Consider the following 17,632-nt stretch of genomic DNA (forward strand, 5'->3'; position numbering starts at 1 on the left):
AATGCAAAAACAAACACGACATGTACTTTAAATGCTGCCGTGATTAGCATAGTGACCGCGGCTACGGCTGCAAGTCTCCCCTCCCCCCAGCGATCACGGCAGGAGGGCACCCAACCCCTCCTGTAGACCCCCCCAACGGCCCTCCCGACAATCGCAGCAGAAGGGTACCCAACCCCTCCTGCCGGTCCTCCCAATGGCCTCCCCTAAGATCGCCGGCAGGAGGGTACCCAACCCCTCCTGCTGGACCCCCCCCCAACGAACCCTCCCACCCCGGAATCCTCTTAGTCTTACTTTTCAAGTTGGACCGGACAGCTCCTCGCTCGTCTGGCCAGCAGGCCTGCCTCCGTCCAAATGAGGCGGGCCCGCCCCTCCCCTCCCCTCCCCTGCCTCCCAATGGCCTCCCCTAAGATCGCCGGCAGGAGGGTACCCAACCCCTCCTGCTGGACCCCCCCCAACGAACCCTCCCACCCCGGAACCCCCTTAGTCTTACTTTTCAAGTTGGACCGGACAGCTCCTCGCTCGTCTGGCCAGCAGGCCTGCCTCCGTCCAAATGAGGCGGGCCCGCCCCTACCCTGCCCAACCCACAGGATCCTAGGGCCTGATTGGTCTAGGCACCTAAAGCCACTCCCGCTATAGGAGGGGCCTTAGGTGCTTGGGCCAATCAGGCCCTAGGATCCTGTGGGTTAGGCAGGGGAGGGGAGGGGCGGGCCCGCCTCATTTGGACGGAGGCAGGCCTGCTGGCCAGACGAGCGAGGAGCTGTCCGGTCCAACTTGAAAAGTAAGACTAAGGGGATTCCGGGGTGGGAGGGTTCGTTGGGGGGGGGTCCAGCAGGAGGGGTTGGGTACCCTCCTGCCGGCGATCTTAGGGGAGGCCATTGGGAGGCAGGGGAGGGGAGGGGAGGGGCGGGCCCGCCTCATTTGGACGGAGGCAGGCCTGCTGGCCAGACGAGCGAGGAGCTGTCCGGTCCAACTTGAAAAGTAAGACTAAGGGGGTTCCGGGGTGGGAGGGTTCGTTGGGGGGGGGTCCAGCAGGAGGGGTTGGGTACCCTCCTGCCGGCGATCTTAGGGGAGGCCATTGGGAGGACCGGCAGGAGGGGTTGGGTACCCTTCTGCTGCGATTGGCAGGAAGGGTTGAAATGACAAATGAGGAGCACGGTGAAATAGCGGTTCCTAGAAGGGGGTACATTGGCCTGCGGGGACAAACCTGTTCACCGTTTCCGCGGTCGGTGAATGGCCTTGTCCCCGTCACCGCAGCGACTGCTAGTTTTCTTCCCCGTTTTCGGCGGTGACCCGCGGCTTAAATGCGGTGGCCGCGGGTAAACCGTCACCGTGTCATTCTCTAGTAGGTAGCACTCTCAATCACCAACTTATTTCTGGTCTTTGTTCCATTTTACTTTGAAACTAATTTTTTGAGAAAAGATTTGGGATGCCATTTTACATAACCATGCTGATGATAGTGCTGCTGAGCTATTTGACATTAAACTTCTACACAGTCAATGATATTTGTGAAATGTAATGCTAACAGCTGAGTGGTGTGTATATCACATCAAGGATTAGCACTGTGCATCTTGGAAATGCAAGGCACATATATTGGTCTGTGAAGTGACAGTGTAAGTAGTTTGTACTAAAATATCTGGATTCATAAGTAAGACCAATAATAGAGGCTATAAGTGCTGCTAGATAAATGACTAGAAAATTTTTTACAGATTTAAGTCCCCAAATGAATTATATAGTTGACATTATCCAATGCCTCTCTGTTTGTAGAATGTCTGTCTGCATTTCTTTGAGACAACTATAAATTTTCCTCAGGAAATATTTTTAGCAAACTTTAATATGTTATCTATGGCAACATTTGACCAGTCTTCCAGGTTTTATAGACTACTCCTGCTGGTTATTCCTTCTTGGGTGTCCGCTCATCTTCAGATCTTTACATCATCTGCAAAAACACAATCAGCTTTGTTCCTTTCATCTAGCTGCTCCCTTATGCCTGGAATAAATTACCTGAGTTTGTCCGCCAAGCACAATCCCTGAGGGACTCTGCTACTCACCTTTCTTCCACAACATCAGGCTTTAGAAGTGGTGAAAATAACATTGAATCTAAGGCCTAATCCACAGAGAGTTCCTACTACATTCCTGATGGAACTAGTAGCTTTTGTTTAGAAAAAGAACTTTTCAAGTTTCATGATCAGTTTTTTCAGCAGTGTCAAGGTGTTGCGATGGGTACAGCTCCTGCCCCCAGCATTGCCAATTTATTTATGTCTCAATTTGAGGAACATATAACTAGAACCAAGAGGAAGAAAATGAACGTAAATAAGAAACATACCACGCCACCCAGGAGGGAGACAATAAGCAAAAGTATGCAGAACAAGAAGGGGACGGAAAGAATAATGAATCGAAAGGGAAACCAGCAAGAAAACAAAACTACCGAGACTTAAACTGTATGTACGCTAATGCAAGAAGCCTGACGAACAAAATGGGGGAACTAGAAATCAGGGCCAAAGATGAGAATCTAGACATCATAGCAATCACAGAAACATGGTGGAACGAGGACAACAAATGGGACACAGCACTACCAGGGTACAAACTCTACCGAAGAGACAGGACACATCAGAAAGGAGGAGGAATAGCACTTTACGTAACTGATACAATTCGATCAATCGGAGTGGACGCACCAACAACTAATGGACAACTGGAATCAATATGGGTTAAAATACCAGGAAGAAAGGGAACCGAGATAAAGATGGGGCTGTACTACCGCCCGCCCGGGCAAACAGAAACAATAGATGAAGAACTGAGAGCCGAGTTGAGGCGAGAATGTAAAAACGCAAACACCATAGTGATGGGAGATTTCAACTACCCAGGGATAGACTGGAGCCATGGAATTGCCAATTGTTCAAAGGAACTAGAGTTCCTAGAGGCCGTAGGGGACTGCTACTTGGAACAGCTCGTCAAGGAACCAACGAGAGGGACAGCTATTCTGGATTTAATCCTCAACGGGCTGAGAGGACCTGCCCAAAAAGTGGAAGTAGCGGGACCTTTAGGGAACAGTGACCACAACACGATCCAATTCAAAGTGGAACTAAGTATGCCAAAGGGGAGGAGAACCACTGTAACAATGTTCAACTTCAAGAAAGGGAACTATAATGCCATGAGACACATGGTAAAGAGAAAACTCAAGAACAGCTCCAGAAGGGCACAGACGGTGGACCAAGCCTGGACCTTATTCAAGGACACGGTGAACGAGGCGCAAAACCAGTATATACCCAGATTTAGAAAAGCAAAAGACCCAGCATGGTTAACAAAAGAAGTTAAGAAGGTGGTAGGAGATAAGAAAAAATCCTTCAGGACGTGGAAAAAGGATAAAACTGAGGAAAATTGGAAAAAGCACAGGAAACACCAAAAAGAATGTCACCGAGTGGTCAGAACAGCAAAGAAAGAGTATGAAGAGAGACTTGCAAAGGAGGCACGGAACTTTAAAACTTTCTTTCGATATGTGAAAGGGAAACATCCGGCGAGGGAGGAGGTGGGACCCCTAGATGAGGGAGATAGGAAAGGAGTGGTAAAGGAGGAAAAGGAAGTGGCAGACAGATTAAACACATTCTTCTCGTCGGTCTTCACGAAAGAGGACACATCCAAGGTTCCAGAACCAGAAATATTCTTCAAGGGGGATCAAGAGGAAAAATTATCGTGCATGGAGGTAAGCCTCGAAGACGTACTCAAACAGATAGATAGGCTGAAAACTGACAAATCTCCGGGCCCGGACGGAATTCACCCAAGAATACTAAAAGAACTTAGAGACGAAATAGCGGAGTTATTGCAGCAGATTTGCAACTTATCCCTGAAAACAGGGGTAATACCAGAAGACTGGAGGATAGCGAATGTTACACCTATCTTCAAGAAGGGATCCAGAGGCGACCCGGGGAATTATAGACCGGTCAGCTTAACCTCAGTTCCGGGAAAGATGGCCGAATCATTAATCAAGGACAGTATCAGTGAGCACATGGAAAAAAATAAGCTGATGAGAACAAGCCAGCATGGTTTCTGTACTGGAAGATCTTGCCAAACAAACCTGCTGCACTTCTTCGAGGAGATAAGCGAACATTTGGACAAAGGTGACCCCATAGACATAGTATACCTGGACTTCCAGAAAGCCTTCGACAAGGTACCTCATGAGTGCCTTCTAAAGAAACTGTGGAACCACGGGGTGGAAGGGGAAATACACAGATGGATCAGAAACTGACTGGCAAACAGGAAACAGAGGGTAGGAATAAAGGGACACTATTCTGACTGGAAAGGGGTCACAAGTGGCGTCCCACAGGGGTCAGTGCTAGGACCACTGCTATTCAACATATTTATTAATGACTTGGAAACAGGGACAAGGTGTGAAGTTGTAAAATTTGCGGATGACACAAAACTCTCCAGTACGGTTAGATCTGTTGAGGAGTGTAAAGAACTCCAAAGGGACCTGAACAAACTGACGGAGTGGACAAATAAATGGCAGATGAACTTCAATGTGGAGAAAAGTAAAGTTATGCACATAGGGAAAGGGAACCCGATGTATAATTACACAATGGGGGGATGACATTGGGAAAAGGCAACCTATAAAAGGACTTGGGGATTTTGGTGGATAAAACAATGAAACCGGCAGCGCAATGCGCAGCGGCCTCAAAAAAGGCGAACAGAATGTTGGGCATTATCAAAAAAGGTATCACTACCAGAACCAAGGAAGTTATCCTCCCGCTGTACAGGGCAATGGTGCGACCGCATCTGGAATACTGCGTCCAGTACTGGTCGCCGTACCTAAAGAAAGACATGGCGATACTCGAGAGGGTCCAGAGAAGAGCAACAAAAATGATAAAGGGCATGGAAAACCTCTCATATGCTGAGAGGCTGGAGAGGCTGGGGCTCTTTTCCCTGGAAAAGCGGAGACTTAGAGGGGATATGATAGAAACTTATAAGATCATGAAGGGTATGGTGAAGCTAGAGAGAGATAGATTCTTCAGACTGGCGGGGGCAACAAAAACTAGAGGGCACTCAAAAAAATTGAGGGGAGATAGATTTAGAACAAATGCTAGGAAGTTCTTCTTCACCCAGAGGGTGGTGGACACTTGGAATGCGCTTCCAGAGGAGGTGGTTGAGCAGAGTACGATTTTGGATTTCAAAAAGGGATTGGACGAGTTCTTGAAGGGAAAGGGGATCCAGGGGTATAATGAGTAATAGATCACTACAGGTCATTGACCTGGAGGGCCGCCGCGGGAGCGGACTGCTGGGCGTGATGGACCTATGGTCTGACTCGGCAGAGGCAATGCTTATGTTCTTATCTCAATATATGAATCAAACAGTGAAACTTAAATATGAATGTTGAGAATGTAAAATAATACAGTTTTTCACATACTCTCAGATTTGTATAATCCGACCAAGGCTGCATGCTCTATTGATTATTAACTTTATTCTCAATGGCAATAAGAGGAAAAACCACTCCGCTTAGCTTTAAAATGTGTTAGCTGGTCCCGACATGGACCATGTTTCGAGGGTCTGTTTCAAGGAACCCAAAGGAGAAATGCAAAACTTCAAATGCCAGAGAAATAGTTGTGTTCATAAGTTGAAACGGTCTCTTCTAATTGTCCATTACTGAGGAACATCATTTATATTGTGACCCAAGATTTGTTATCAAAGAATGAATAAAATTTATTGACAAACTGAAACTACTCTGATGACTCAAGCCACTGTTAATCTTCTGAATTTAGAAAAATATTGCAAGCTATGGTATTAATCCTTTTAGGATTACAAGAGACAAAAATCAAAAAGATTAAAATAATTCAGAATGTAGCAGCAAAGCTACTATTAGGAGGCAGCTGCCACGTTAGGGCCAGCTCTTTGCTGATAGAACTTCATTGGCTACTAGTTAAAGCAAGAATCCATTTCAAGTTCTTGATGTATATTTTCTTTTTTTTTTCTTTATAGTTTTCAAATTAAATATCAAGCATTATAACTTATACATAAAGAAATTAAGCCTGTGAACGTAGTCCAATAAAGTTTCCACTTTAACAGTAAAAATAATAATGAAGAAAACAAAATCATAGGTTTAACTTTACTCAAGTCCTTAAATAAGATCCAAGATTTAACACTTGGTGAGAAAACAAAGAAATATACAATAAATAATCAAGGCTTAAAGCTGAGAGCAAAATGTATATATCAATCAATGAGCTCATGATTTTTCTTTCTCCAAACGGGAAAGTGACAAAAAGGTAGTTAACTGAAAAGGTTCAAAGAATACATTGATGTGTATTTTCAAAGTATTTTGGGCTTGCTTCCCAACTATTGTCAAGATAAGATCAGTCCTCATACAATCTCAAGAAACCTAAGATCAAGGGAAACTAGGCTGTCAATTCCTTCAATTTCAACTTACTGTAAAATGATTACATGTCAATGGTGATTAGGATGCATTGATCTACAATTTTGGAGCCAGTTGTCAAGAGAAACCAGGGACATTAAATGTTGTTTTTTTTCTTCAGAAAAGCAGTCCAAGTCATTTTTTTCATTATATCTATTACTATTTAACAAAGTTATTTTTTGTTCTTGAGTCATAAGTGTTCTTTTTTTAATTGCCCATGACACAAAAGTATGGAAAATGGACATTATTCCCGTCAAACTTTGCTTTTATGACCAGGACCTATGAAGCTAAACTAGGTAGGAGAAAGCGGCTCAGAACATCTTTGTTGCAGTGTTTTGGGGTTTCCTGGGCAATCATAAGGCCATAAACTATGTGGAGTTGAGAAACTGGTGAAGAATTACAGTAAAATGGGCTTTTGGATGTCTCTCAAAGTCCATGTCCTTGATGCTCATCTTGAGATATTTAACCTTCTCCTATTGTAATAAATTTTATGTTACGCTGGTTCCAATCGCAATTATTTTAGCAAAGTTTTGTATCTTTCACCGTTATCATTTACGGCTATTATAAACATAATGTAAATAAGTCATAAGCCTGTAAATTCAAATATTTTGTGTTCCTGGCTCTTTATTAGTATGGGACATACGATGGCAATAACATTTTTGGAATGTCCTGTCATCCGGGACACACGATAGGAAAAGGTTAAGGAGAATATGGGAGCATATTCAGAGGAGCAAAATGAGCATTTCGAACGCTGCTACCAAAGCCAATATAATGAGAACATGATGGGAGACTACATCTGGGGCTGATTCATGAAAGTGAATTACAATATACCGTATTTTCACATAGATAACGCGCACCCGTGTAAAACGCGCACACGGGTATAGCGCGCAAAAAACACACATTTATGTACAGAAATTTTTATATACCGCGCACACCCGTATACCGCGCATGCTGCCCGACTCTCCCGTCGCCGCCTGACTCTCCTTTCGCCCGCCCCGACTCTTCTCGGGCCACCCCGACTCTCCTCTCCCCCTTCACCCCCCCAGGACCGCTCGCACCCCCACCCCGAAGGACCTCTCGCAGGCACCCGCACCCCCACCCTGAAGGACCGCTCGCACCCCCACAGCCTCCTGACCCCCCCATCATGTAGAAGCTCCTACCGGTGTCCTGCTGCTTCCTCTTAGCGGTCCCGACTCCCCGACACGATCGGGGCAAGAGGGAGCTCAAGCCCTCTTGCCCCAGCCAACCGCGGCACCCCCGACACGATCGGGGCAAGAGGGAGCTCAAGCCCTCTTGCCCCAGCCAACCGCGGCACCCCCGACACGATCGGGGCAAGAGGGAGCTCAAGCCCTCTTGCCCCCCCAACTCCCCGACAATATCGGGCCAGGAGGGAGCCCAAGTCCTCCTGGCTCTTGCGAACCCCCCCCCGCTAGTTGTTCGGGCCAGGAGGGAGCCCAAACCCTCCTGGCCACGGCGACCCCCTACCCCCACCCCGCACTACATTACGGGCAGGAGGGATCCCAGGCCCTCCTGCCCTCGACGCAAACCCCCCTCCCCCAACGCCCGCCCCCCCCAAGAACCTCCGACCGCCCCCCCAGCCGACCCGCGACCCCCCTGGCCGACCCCCACGCCCCCCCCACCCCCCTCCCCCGTACCTTTGGTAGTTGGCCGGACAGACGGGAGCCAAACCCGCCTGTCCGGCAGGCAGCCAACGAAGGAATGAGGCCGGATTGGCCCATCCGTCCTAAAGCTCCGCCTACTGGTGGGGCCTAAGGCGCGTGGGCCAATCAGAATAGGCCCTGGAGCCTTAGGTCCCACCTGGAGGCGCAGCCTGAGGCACATGGTCTGGTTGGGCCCATGTGCCTCAGGCCGCGCCCCCAGGTGGGACCTAAGGCTCCAGGGCCTATTCTGATTGGCCCACGCGCCTTAGGCCCCACCAGTAGGCGGAGCTTTAGGACGGATGGGCCAATCCGGCCTCATTCCTTCGTTGGCTGCCTGCCGGACAGGCGGGGTTGGCTCCCGTCTGTCCGGCCAACTACCAAAGGTACGGGGAAGGGGGGTGGGGGGGTCGTGGGGGTTGGCCAGGGGGGTCGCGGGTCGGCTGGGGGGGCGGTCGGAGGTTCTTGGGGGGGGGCGGTCGTTGGGGGGGGAGGGGGGTTTGCGTCGAGGGCAGGAGGGCCTGGGATCCCTCCTGCCCGTAATGTAGTGCGGGGTGGGGTTAGGGGGTCGCCGTGGCCAGGAGGGTTTGGGCTCTCTTCTGGCCCGATATTGTCGGGAAGTCGGCGGTCCTTCGGGGTGGGGGTGCGAGTGGTCCTGCCGGGGGGGGGGGATGTATCGGACGTCGGGGGGTCGGCCGGGCAAGAGGGCTTGGGCTCCCTCTTGCTCCGATCGTGGATGCGGGTGCGGGTGGGAGCGCGTGCGAGCGGTCGTTCGGGGTGGGGGTGCGAGCGGTCCTGCTGGGGGGGTGAATCGGGCGTCGGGCGGGGTGGGAACTATGTTTAAAAACTTTTGTATACCGCGCTCACGCATATAACGCGCGAGGGGTATGCGCGGTAGGTAAAAACGCGTATAACGCGCACGTTATATGCGTGAAAATACGGTACCTTAATTGCAAATCTCGAAAATCTACTTGATTCTGCATTTTCTGCGATCATCTTTGTATAACTTCAGTATAAATACTGTACATGCTAATTGTGATTATATGTTGATTTTTATGACTTTTTAAGAATGAAAAGATGAAAATTCTGCGTTTTCACATTTTAAATAGGTAAATTGCAAAATTTGATATCCTGGTCACAAAAGCAAATGTTTTATGGAGAAAATAGACATTTTCTATACTTTTTAGACATGAGCAATTAGGAAATTACACTTACTGCCCAGGACAAAAACCATACTACATAGTGGTTTATGCAGCCATATTCTACTTGATTATTTTACTTATACCCTACAATCTATGAGAAAAAACATTTTGTAATTGAATCGTATTGTAATCCACCTTGAGCTGAATAGTTAAGCAAAATATAAATATTCTGATTTGATTAGATGTCCTGTTCGTCGGACATTCATTCCAAAGGACTTAAAGGGTCTAAGCAGGGTTACAAGTACTCTCTGCTGCTCACTGTGTTCTTATTAAAATGCCCTTTTCATGAATTGCTTTTGGGGCTATTGAAAAGACTGGTGGACCCACTCTCTGATCTTGTGGGTGTCGGTGTTTACTATCTCAGGACTGACTTCTGGACTTGCCAGAGCTTTTCAGGCATAGTTTGGGGGTATGCAGAGGGCAAGACATGCTGTAATAAGCAGACATAGTGTTACTGTTTTTAATCTAGCATTATATATCCATTTTTCATCCTTGGAAATATACATGTACAAACATAAGTTTAACAGTTTTAGAATTTGCTACCTAAAAATGTCTGTTTCTTACCTCTCTTTATAGGCCAGAAAAGATGGCCAAACTGCCTGTTATTCTTGGAAATCTAGATATTACAATAGATAATGTTGCTCCAGATTTTCCAAGTGAGTACATTCATTTTTTTGGCAGTAAAATTTGTTAAATAACTTTTTCATATGTTTTCATTTCAATTTTATTTTTTGATTGTGTTTTCAGATTATGTTAACTCATCATACATCCCCATGAAACAGTTTGAAACCAATACCAAGGCAGTAGTAACGTTCGAGGTAGAGGAATTTGTTCCCTGCATACCAAAACATACCCAGCCTTTCACCATCTATAACAATCACCTTTATGTTTATCCAAAGCACTTGAAATATGACAGTCAAAAGTCATTTGCTAAGGTGAGTATGTAATGTAGAATATGTATCGAATCCTGGTTAAGGGTAAAAAAAAAATTTCAAATATCACTGACCAAGTAATAACTATGCTTTCAAAATACTCTGGTTAATGATTTTTTTTAATGTTTTTATTTTGCTTTAGGCTAGAAATATTGCCATTTCTGTTGAAATCAGGGATTCAGATGAAGAAGATTCTCAGCCTTTAAAGGTTTGTCTTCCTTTTTAAAGATGGAAAGTAACAAGATTATTTTTAGATGGAAATGTAAGGGTAAGGCTGCAGGAGGTCTTACTGTTGGTTTGCAAGGCCCCAGCGTCAGAAATTGTAACTTAGTCTTGTGGCATCCAGATGTACTTGTCAATGCTTAATACCAGAATTAATAGCACAATATATATTTGTTATCTGTATGGTGGTTTTTGCAAACAAAAAACCACAAAACCCAAGACAAACTCTTCATTAAAGGACTATTAAGTGCCTAAATTTAGCTGAATTTTAAGGCAGCCTGGATACTTAAGGGCCTAGTGCCAAAAATCAGCGCTAGATACCTAAGGTCCCTTTTTTTGCTGTACAGGCCAGACCCTTTCATTATGGGCCTGTTTTACAAAGCCGTGCAGCAACAGCCCTTTAAATCTCTATGGCAGGGGTGCCCACACTTTTTGGGCTTGCGAGCTACTTTTAAAATTACCAAGTCAAAATGATCTACCAACAAAATTTTTTTTAAAAACACAAAGCACACTGTACGCATAGAAAATTTTAATCATCATTTATATTGCGGGTTTTTTTCAAAGAGGTCAAGGCAGATGACTTTATGCAATATCACCTCAGTAACAACTATACAAAAATAGACAAATATACCCCCCTCCCTTTTTACTAAACCGCTATAGTGGTTTTTAGCACAGGGAGCTGCGCTGAATGCCCCGCGCTGCTCTCAACGCTCATAGGCTCCTCGCGCTAAAAACCGCTATTGCAGTTTAGTAAAAGGGAGCCATAGTGCAAAATATAGACAGCAGATATAAGTTCTCAAAATGGAAACATTTTGATCACTAAATTGAAAATAAAATCATTTTTCCTACCTTTGTAGTCTGGTGATTTCATGAATCTCTGGTTGCACTTTAGTCTTCTGACTGTGCATCCAATATTCCTACCCTTCTTTCAGCCTGCTGTATGCTTCCAGACCTCATTACCTCCCCCAACTTTTTCTTCCTCTCTCCCTGCTGTCCTCCCCTTTCTTTCTTTCAGTCTTCCTGTCTATCTTTCTCTCTCCATGCCCCCTTTCTTTCTGTCTTCCTGTCCCCCCTTTCTTTGTCTCCCTGCCCCTATTTCTTTCTGTCTGTCTTTCTCTCTCCTTGCCCGCTTTCTTTCTGTCTCCCTGCCTGCTCCCAAGCCACTGCCACCGCCATCGGGGAATAAGCCTCCAAACCACCGCCACCATCGGGGTCCAGGCCTCCAAACCACTACCTCCCCCCTCCTCCCCTAGGAGTCAAACTCTACCTGTCACAAACTGCTGCATGGAACAGGAGTTTTCTGCATGTATGTGCAAGGACGGTCCCTCCCGGGGACATCAATGAAGCTAAAGCCAGACCGATGGTATCAATGTCTACAAGTGTGCAAATAGGAATTCGATCGGATCTCTCCCCCCCCCCGAATCCGTCCTTCCTCCCGCTTCTACCCTCTGCACCGCCGTCTCCGAAGGCGCTCGCGACCAACCCCCCGGAGCTCGCGCTCTCTGCCGCTTTCTGACCCTCCAGTCCCGCCCCACTTCCTACTTCCGGTGGGGCGGCCCTTGGCAGAGGGGAAAGCTCCAGGGCTGGCTTGGGAATCCCTGAGAGAAAGTAGGATGGGGGAGGGGAGGGAGGTTGACTGACTGACTGGCGCCGTTCCGTGCAGGTAGTGAGCGGAGCTGCCAGGCGCGCAAGGACCGAAAGGATGCTTTGTTTCCGTCTGGCTCCTGGGAAGCAAGTAGAACGCGAAGGCAACGCAATCGACTCATGTTGCCTTCACGATCTACCCGTCGATCGTGATCGACCTTTTGGACACCCCTTCTCTATGGGCTTCGGGGCCGTTACCGTGTTGCAGCCACTAGTGCGCGGCTTTATAAAACAGGCCCTATGTGAATGAGGTGACTGCATTGAGCATAAAAATTCTAGGGTTCTAGCATTAAAAGACAGCAGATAAATAGTTTAAATTTCCTGTCACCCAGTTCCTATGCATAGTCACTTTCATGGGTTGAGTTGTAAGATCCCATAATCACGTAGCTCATAACTTGAAAATTGGCCCCACAAGGTAAAAGAAGCCGCTGTGCTATTATGGGGCCTTTTTACATAAGAACATAAGAATAGCCATACCGGGTCAGACCAGTAGTCCATTTAGCCCAGTATCCTACTTGCACAGTGGCCAATCCAGGACACAAGTACCTGAGTGAAACCGAAATATTAGCAACATTCCTTGCTACTGATCCCAGGGCAAGCAGTGGTTTCAAATCTTTACCAAGCCAGTAGATTGTAAGAAGAACCAGAGGAGAGAGGGGTACAAGATTTAAATTTTAACCTTTAGCACCAAATATCATTGTACTGATCCTGCCCCACACTATATTTTCATTCCTGTAACTGTTTATTTTTCCAAACCCTAAATTTAGATGTTTGTTAAAAATCGATGCCTAAATTTAGGAACTCAGCCCTCATCTCTTTTTAAAGAAGAAATTTAAGTTATTAATTTTCTAAGTTATAAGCTTGAATCCTTTTGGAAAAGTTGGAATAAATTGAACTTTAGTTTTTGGTGGAATTCAGTATGCCATATTTATAAAATGGAAAGAACATTAGCCATTCAAAAAGGGAACTTTAATAAATTTCAGGATGTGTGGAGGCCATTATCAGGTTATTGTAAAGAATGAGTATATATTTTTCTTCCCTGATTAGTACAAATGGAAATTGGGCGGGGGAGGGGGTATTTAATATTGGAAAATGTTTTTATGAAATATAAATGGATGGGAGGGAAGGGGATAAATTTAATTTGATAAGATTAATTGTAGAATTTCAAGTGATATATCTATGTTAAAATGTTAATACCAATGTTGACGTACTTGATGTAAGTTATAAAATCAATAAAGAATTATAAAAAAAAAAAAGAAAATTTACCTCGCATCCCTATGAAGACCATTTTCAGAAGCAACATACCTGGATGAATATTCACCTGGATAAAAAGACTGTCTGAAAATGGCCCAGCCATTAACAGATAAAAATGTGACCAGGGCATAGCGACAAATTTAGGGCTCCTTTTATCAAGCCACGCTAGCGGGGTTAGCGCGTTGGACATTTCATAATGCGCTAGCCCCCGCGGCCGGCTATAAAACTAATGCCTGCTCAATGCAGGCGTTAGCGGCTAGCGCTGCAAGCAGTTTAATGCGCGGTATTATGCGCGTTAAACCCCCCTACCGCAGCTTGATAAAAGGACCCCTTAATTTTAGGAGGTAATAATTTGGCAGGCTCAGAGGTATTTAGGTTGGGAGAGGGAAATAATCTACATTCTCATATCTATATATTTTCAATAGACAAGGCACCCACAAAAGTAGCCAGTGCTAATCTCCTTGGTTACTTTTTCCTGGATCAGCTTTGAAAGGATAAGCATGTTCATACTTACTTTTTGAGAAATTGTTCAAAATCTACAAACCTGGCATTCAGATGTGTTAAAAAAAAAAAGGTTTTCCCTTATAAGTTATTCTGTGTGGTGGAAACTAACAGTAATATGGTTTGAATTTTGGCAAAATCCATTTGAATGAGCTGCTTCTGAAAAAGATTAGGCTTTTTTATTTTTAGCAATGAGAAATATCTTAAAACCTTTTAGATGGTATTTTTTAAGTTATAGGAATGAGTGAAGTTCTGAAGTTAATGACAAAGCCCCTAGTAAGAAAAATGATATGTTTGTATTATTGGTCTGTGATTACATGGACTTAAGTGCACATCTTATTTAAACAATTTATAGCCATTTCTAACTACTAGAGATACATGTTTAACTTATAGTATTCTGTAAGCTACATGTATAAGTGGGAGTCCTATCCATGCTCTTCTCAGACTCCGCCCATGCGTATACCCATGCGTATACTGTACCTACCTGTCAAATATGCACTATGTAAGATATACACAAGATATTTATAGGAAAGTGCTTAGGCCGATTTTTTTGACATTTGCACACATGTGCACATGTATACAGTATATGCTGGTACTCTAAATATTTACACATGTAACTGGTTTTAAATATTTAGGTCTACTTTAATGTATTATATTCATAGCACTGAATATTAACATTTCATGGTTAAGTTATAACAGCACTTCTTGGTCCTCCCACAGTTAACGGCTCAATTTTGGCTATGCATAAAGCTGTCAAACTAAAATGTAACATTTACAGACATGAATTTTTAGTTTTAAAGATTTGTCTATGTAGCTTCTAGTGTTACATGACCAGATCTTATAAGCATCACCCCCCCCCCCAAATTTGGTTTTATGTCCTAAGTCAAATATCAGTATCAAAGCCATGACCCATTACCTTAAGTGAAATCATATTGCCAGAATGGGTTGATGATGTAATGGTCCTCTCTACAAACTGTGAGGATGTACCACACTGTAACCCACCCATTGTGCAATTTATGGGTTATTTATAATTATTATTCAATTTGAAAGAAACCACAAGAACAAGGGGTCACTCGATGAAATTGAAGGGGGACAGGTTTAAAACAAACGCAAGGAAGTACTTTTTCACACAGAGGGTGGTGGACACATGGAACACCCTTCCGGAGGCCGTGATAAGGAATAGCACAGTACAGGGTTTCAAGGATGACCTGGATAGGTTCCTGGAAGACAAAGGGATTGAGGGGTACAGATAAGAGCAGTGGAAGGTTTAGAGATAACTGTAGAGGTAGGCAATAAAATTAGTCAGGGACCGCTGACCAGGCAATATGCCTGATGGGCCGCCGCGTGAGCGGACCGCTGGGCTGGATGGACCTCTGGTCTGCCCCGGCGGAGGCGACTACTTATGTACTTATGTACTTATGTACTTATTTGAAATAACAATAAAATGTTCCTCCTTTGCCTGAAAAAAATAAGATCATTTAAATCTTTAATCTGATTAAAAAATAGCTGATAGAAGTCCACTATGATAGATTAACCAGATGTCTGCTTTTGTACAGAAGCTTAAAAAAAAAAAAAAAAAGTGAAATCTCCTCCATGCTTTGCTGCCTTTCCACCTCAATATTTTTTCCATGCTCCCTTGCTAGCTGTACCCAACTGACCACTTGTTCCCACATCTCACTCTATTTTCATCCTGCTTTTGGGCTGCCCAAGCATAGACCTCTTAGTTCTTTTCAACCAATTCTTGAGGCAATCAGGTTTTCAGGATATCCATATGAGAGGTTTGCATATTAAGGAGGCAGTGTAGGCAAACCCTCTAATTTTACAGTGGATATCCTGACTGGCTGGGTGTACCCTGAGATCTTGGTTGAGAAGCACTTGGTTGAGAAACCTTATATGACCCGATAAGCTCCGTCGTAAAAACCTACTTCTACAAACTTCGGCTTATCCGTTCCCTTATTTCATAACCCTCGCCCACTCATTGGTCATTTCTCATCTAGACTACTGTAATTCTCTATATAATGGAATTCCCCAAAAAGATCTATGTTGTCTGCAGCTCATCCAAAATACGGCAATTAAACTTATTCATAAGGTAGGGAAATATGATCATGTTACTCCTCTTCTGAAAGAAGCCCATTACACACCGTATCACTTATAAAACTTTAATGCTGGTCTTTAAAATCAAACTCTCGCGTCGTCCACCTTTTCTTGATAAACTCATCATCCTTCTCTGCCCTTCTCTTACCCTTAGATCAGCAGATCAGAACTTATTGACCTTCCCTTCCATCAAAGAACTCTACTATACTAGGAAAACTAACTTCTCTGTAGTTGCTCCAACTTTATGGAACGCCATGCCACCTCAACTCCGCCACAAAAATCTTCTCGACAAATTCAAGACTAAACTAAAAACGTTCTTATTTCAAGACGCATACCACAGCCTTTAAATACTTCCTCTCCAATAGCTAGCAAAATATATCTCAACCGCTTTTAAGAAGCGACCCCCATTCCTGAAGTTATATCCCTCCTCCTCCCTTTTCTTTTAATTTTGTTTTTAATGATGTAATTATTGACCCCCTTCCCCTTTCTACACTCAAGCTTATGTTTGTATTTGTAAATTGTCTTTTAATGTTCACTCTTCCCCCACCTATAATTATTATTTTAACCTTTTAATTTTAGCATTGTAAACCGGCTAGATACTTGTCGATGGTCGGTATATTAAAAATAATGAAACTTGAAACTTTAGAGAGAATATCTTCATTTCATTTCACGTTAGGGGGGGGGGGGGGCTAACTCTCGCCGATTCCTCTCTTGGTCTTGCCTCTGCTTCTCTCTCCTGCTCTTTTTTCTGTTTTTTCCCACTTTGGCATCTCTATCCCTCTGCTTCTCTCTGCAACTGCTTTTCTCCTGCTCCGTGTCTTAGAACCGGCGGCCTGTTTGTTCTACAAAAAGTTTTTCTCTTTTTAAGCTCCTGAAGAAGGGTATTTTTCCTGAAACTGGACCAATTGAGCTGTAACCTGGCATATTTCTTAAGCCTCTGATGACTGGCTGCCACTGCTGCCCTTTGGGGGGGGGGGGGTTGCACCAGAAATGTGTGAGGGGAGGGTCCAGGGGAAGGGAGATGGATATGCTGGATCCCATAAGTTGGTGAGGGGGAGCGGCAGGGCCAGTTTTAGACATGTTGAGGCCCAGGGTAAAAATTAAGGAGGGGGCCCCCAATCTCCCCACCTGCTACAATTTTAAATGACTTCTTCACAACAAAACCCAGACAGACCTTTACAAAATAGAGAACACAAGGGATCACAAATAGAAACTGAACTGGGAACTCCAAGAAATTATACTCAAGTACCATAACAATTGAGAAATAAAAACAGATATGCACAATAGGAGACCTAAATTTATAAGCATAACCTTTAAGCTCCCAATTATAGATGAATCTTTACCAGAAAACATAGGCTTCTAAGTTTGTCTGAAATTAAGATACACTTTTTTAAAATATTGGGCCTTTATGTGTTAGCCATCTCTGGCTGATTGTTCAAGCTAGAACATTTTTAAATTATTGTGCTTTCAGTGAATGGTGTTCCACCATATATGCTCAAAATGATATAATTTTAGGTAATTACTCTGAGGTGGTAGTAATTGGCATTTCCTTCAACTGATAAATTTTGTTTTACAGGAACTTTGGATATGCTTTTTAGTTTCAATGAAACTGTTAACTGGGGCTCTTTCTCCAATAATTTTAGCTGGCATTTAGGGGCTTGGTTAAATCTCATTTGTTTTTATAGATTTTTATTTTAAGGAATGGAAATTATTGTATATGGTGGGAGGAAT

At 44.4% G+C, this 17,632-nt stretch overlaps 1 protein-coding gene across 4 annotated transcripts in view; it reads left to right on the forward strand.

Moving 5' to 3' along the window:
• Nucleotides 1–17,632, forward strand: part of DOCK9 (dedicator of cytokinesis 9) — a 1,074,749-nt gene that overhangs the window by 509,785 nt on the left and 547,332 nt on the right. For all 4 annotated transcript variants that reach the window (XM_033947591.1, XM_033947593.1, XM_033947592.1 and 1 more), the window contains exons 16-18: nucleotides 9,831–9,910; nucleotides 10,002–10,189; nucleotides 10,329–10,394. In XM_033947591.1, the coding sequence (XP_033803482.1) occupies nucleotides 9,831–9,910; nucleotides 10,002–10,189; nucleotides 10,329–10,394 (334 nt within the window). The remainder of the gene's footprint in view (nucleotides 1–9,830; nucleotides 9,911–10,001; nucleotides 10,190–10,328; nucleotides 10,395–17,632) is intronic.

Source organism: Geotrypetes seraphini, chromosome 6 (genome assembly GCF_902459505.1).
Source record: "Geotrypetes seraphini chromosome 6, aGeoSer1.1, whole genome shotgun sequence".
NCBI lineage: Eukaryota > Metazoa > Chordata > Amphibia > Gymnophiona > Dermophiidae > Geotrypetes > Geotrypetes seraphini.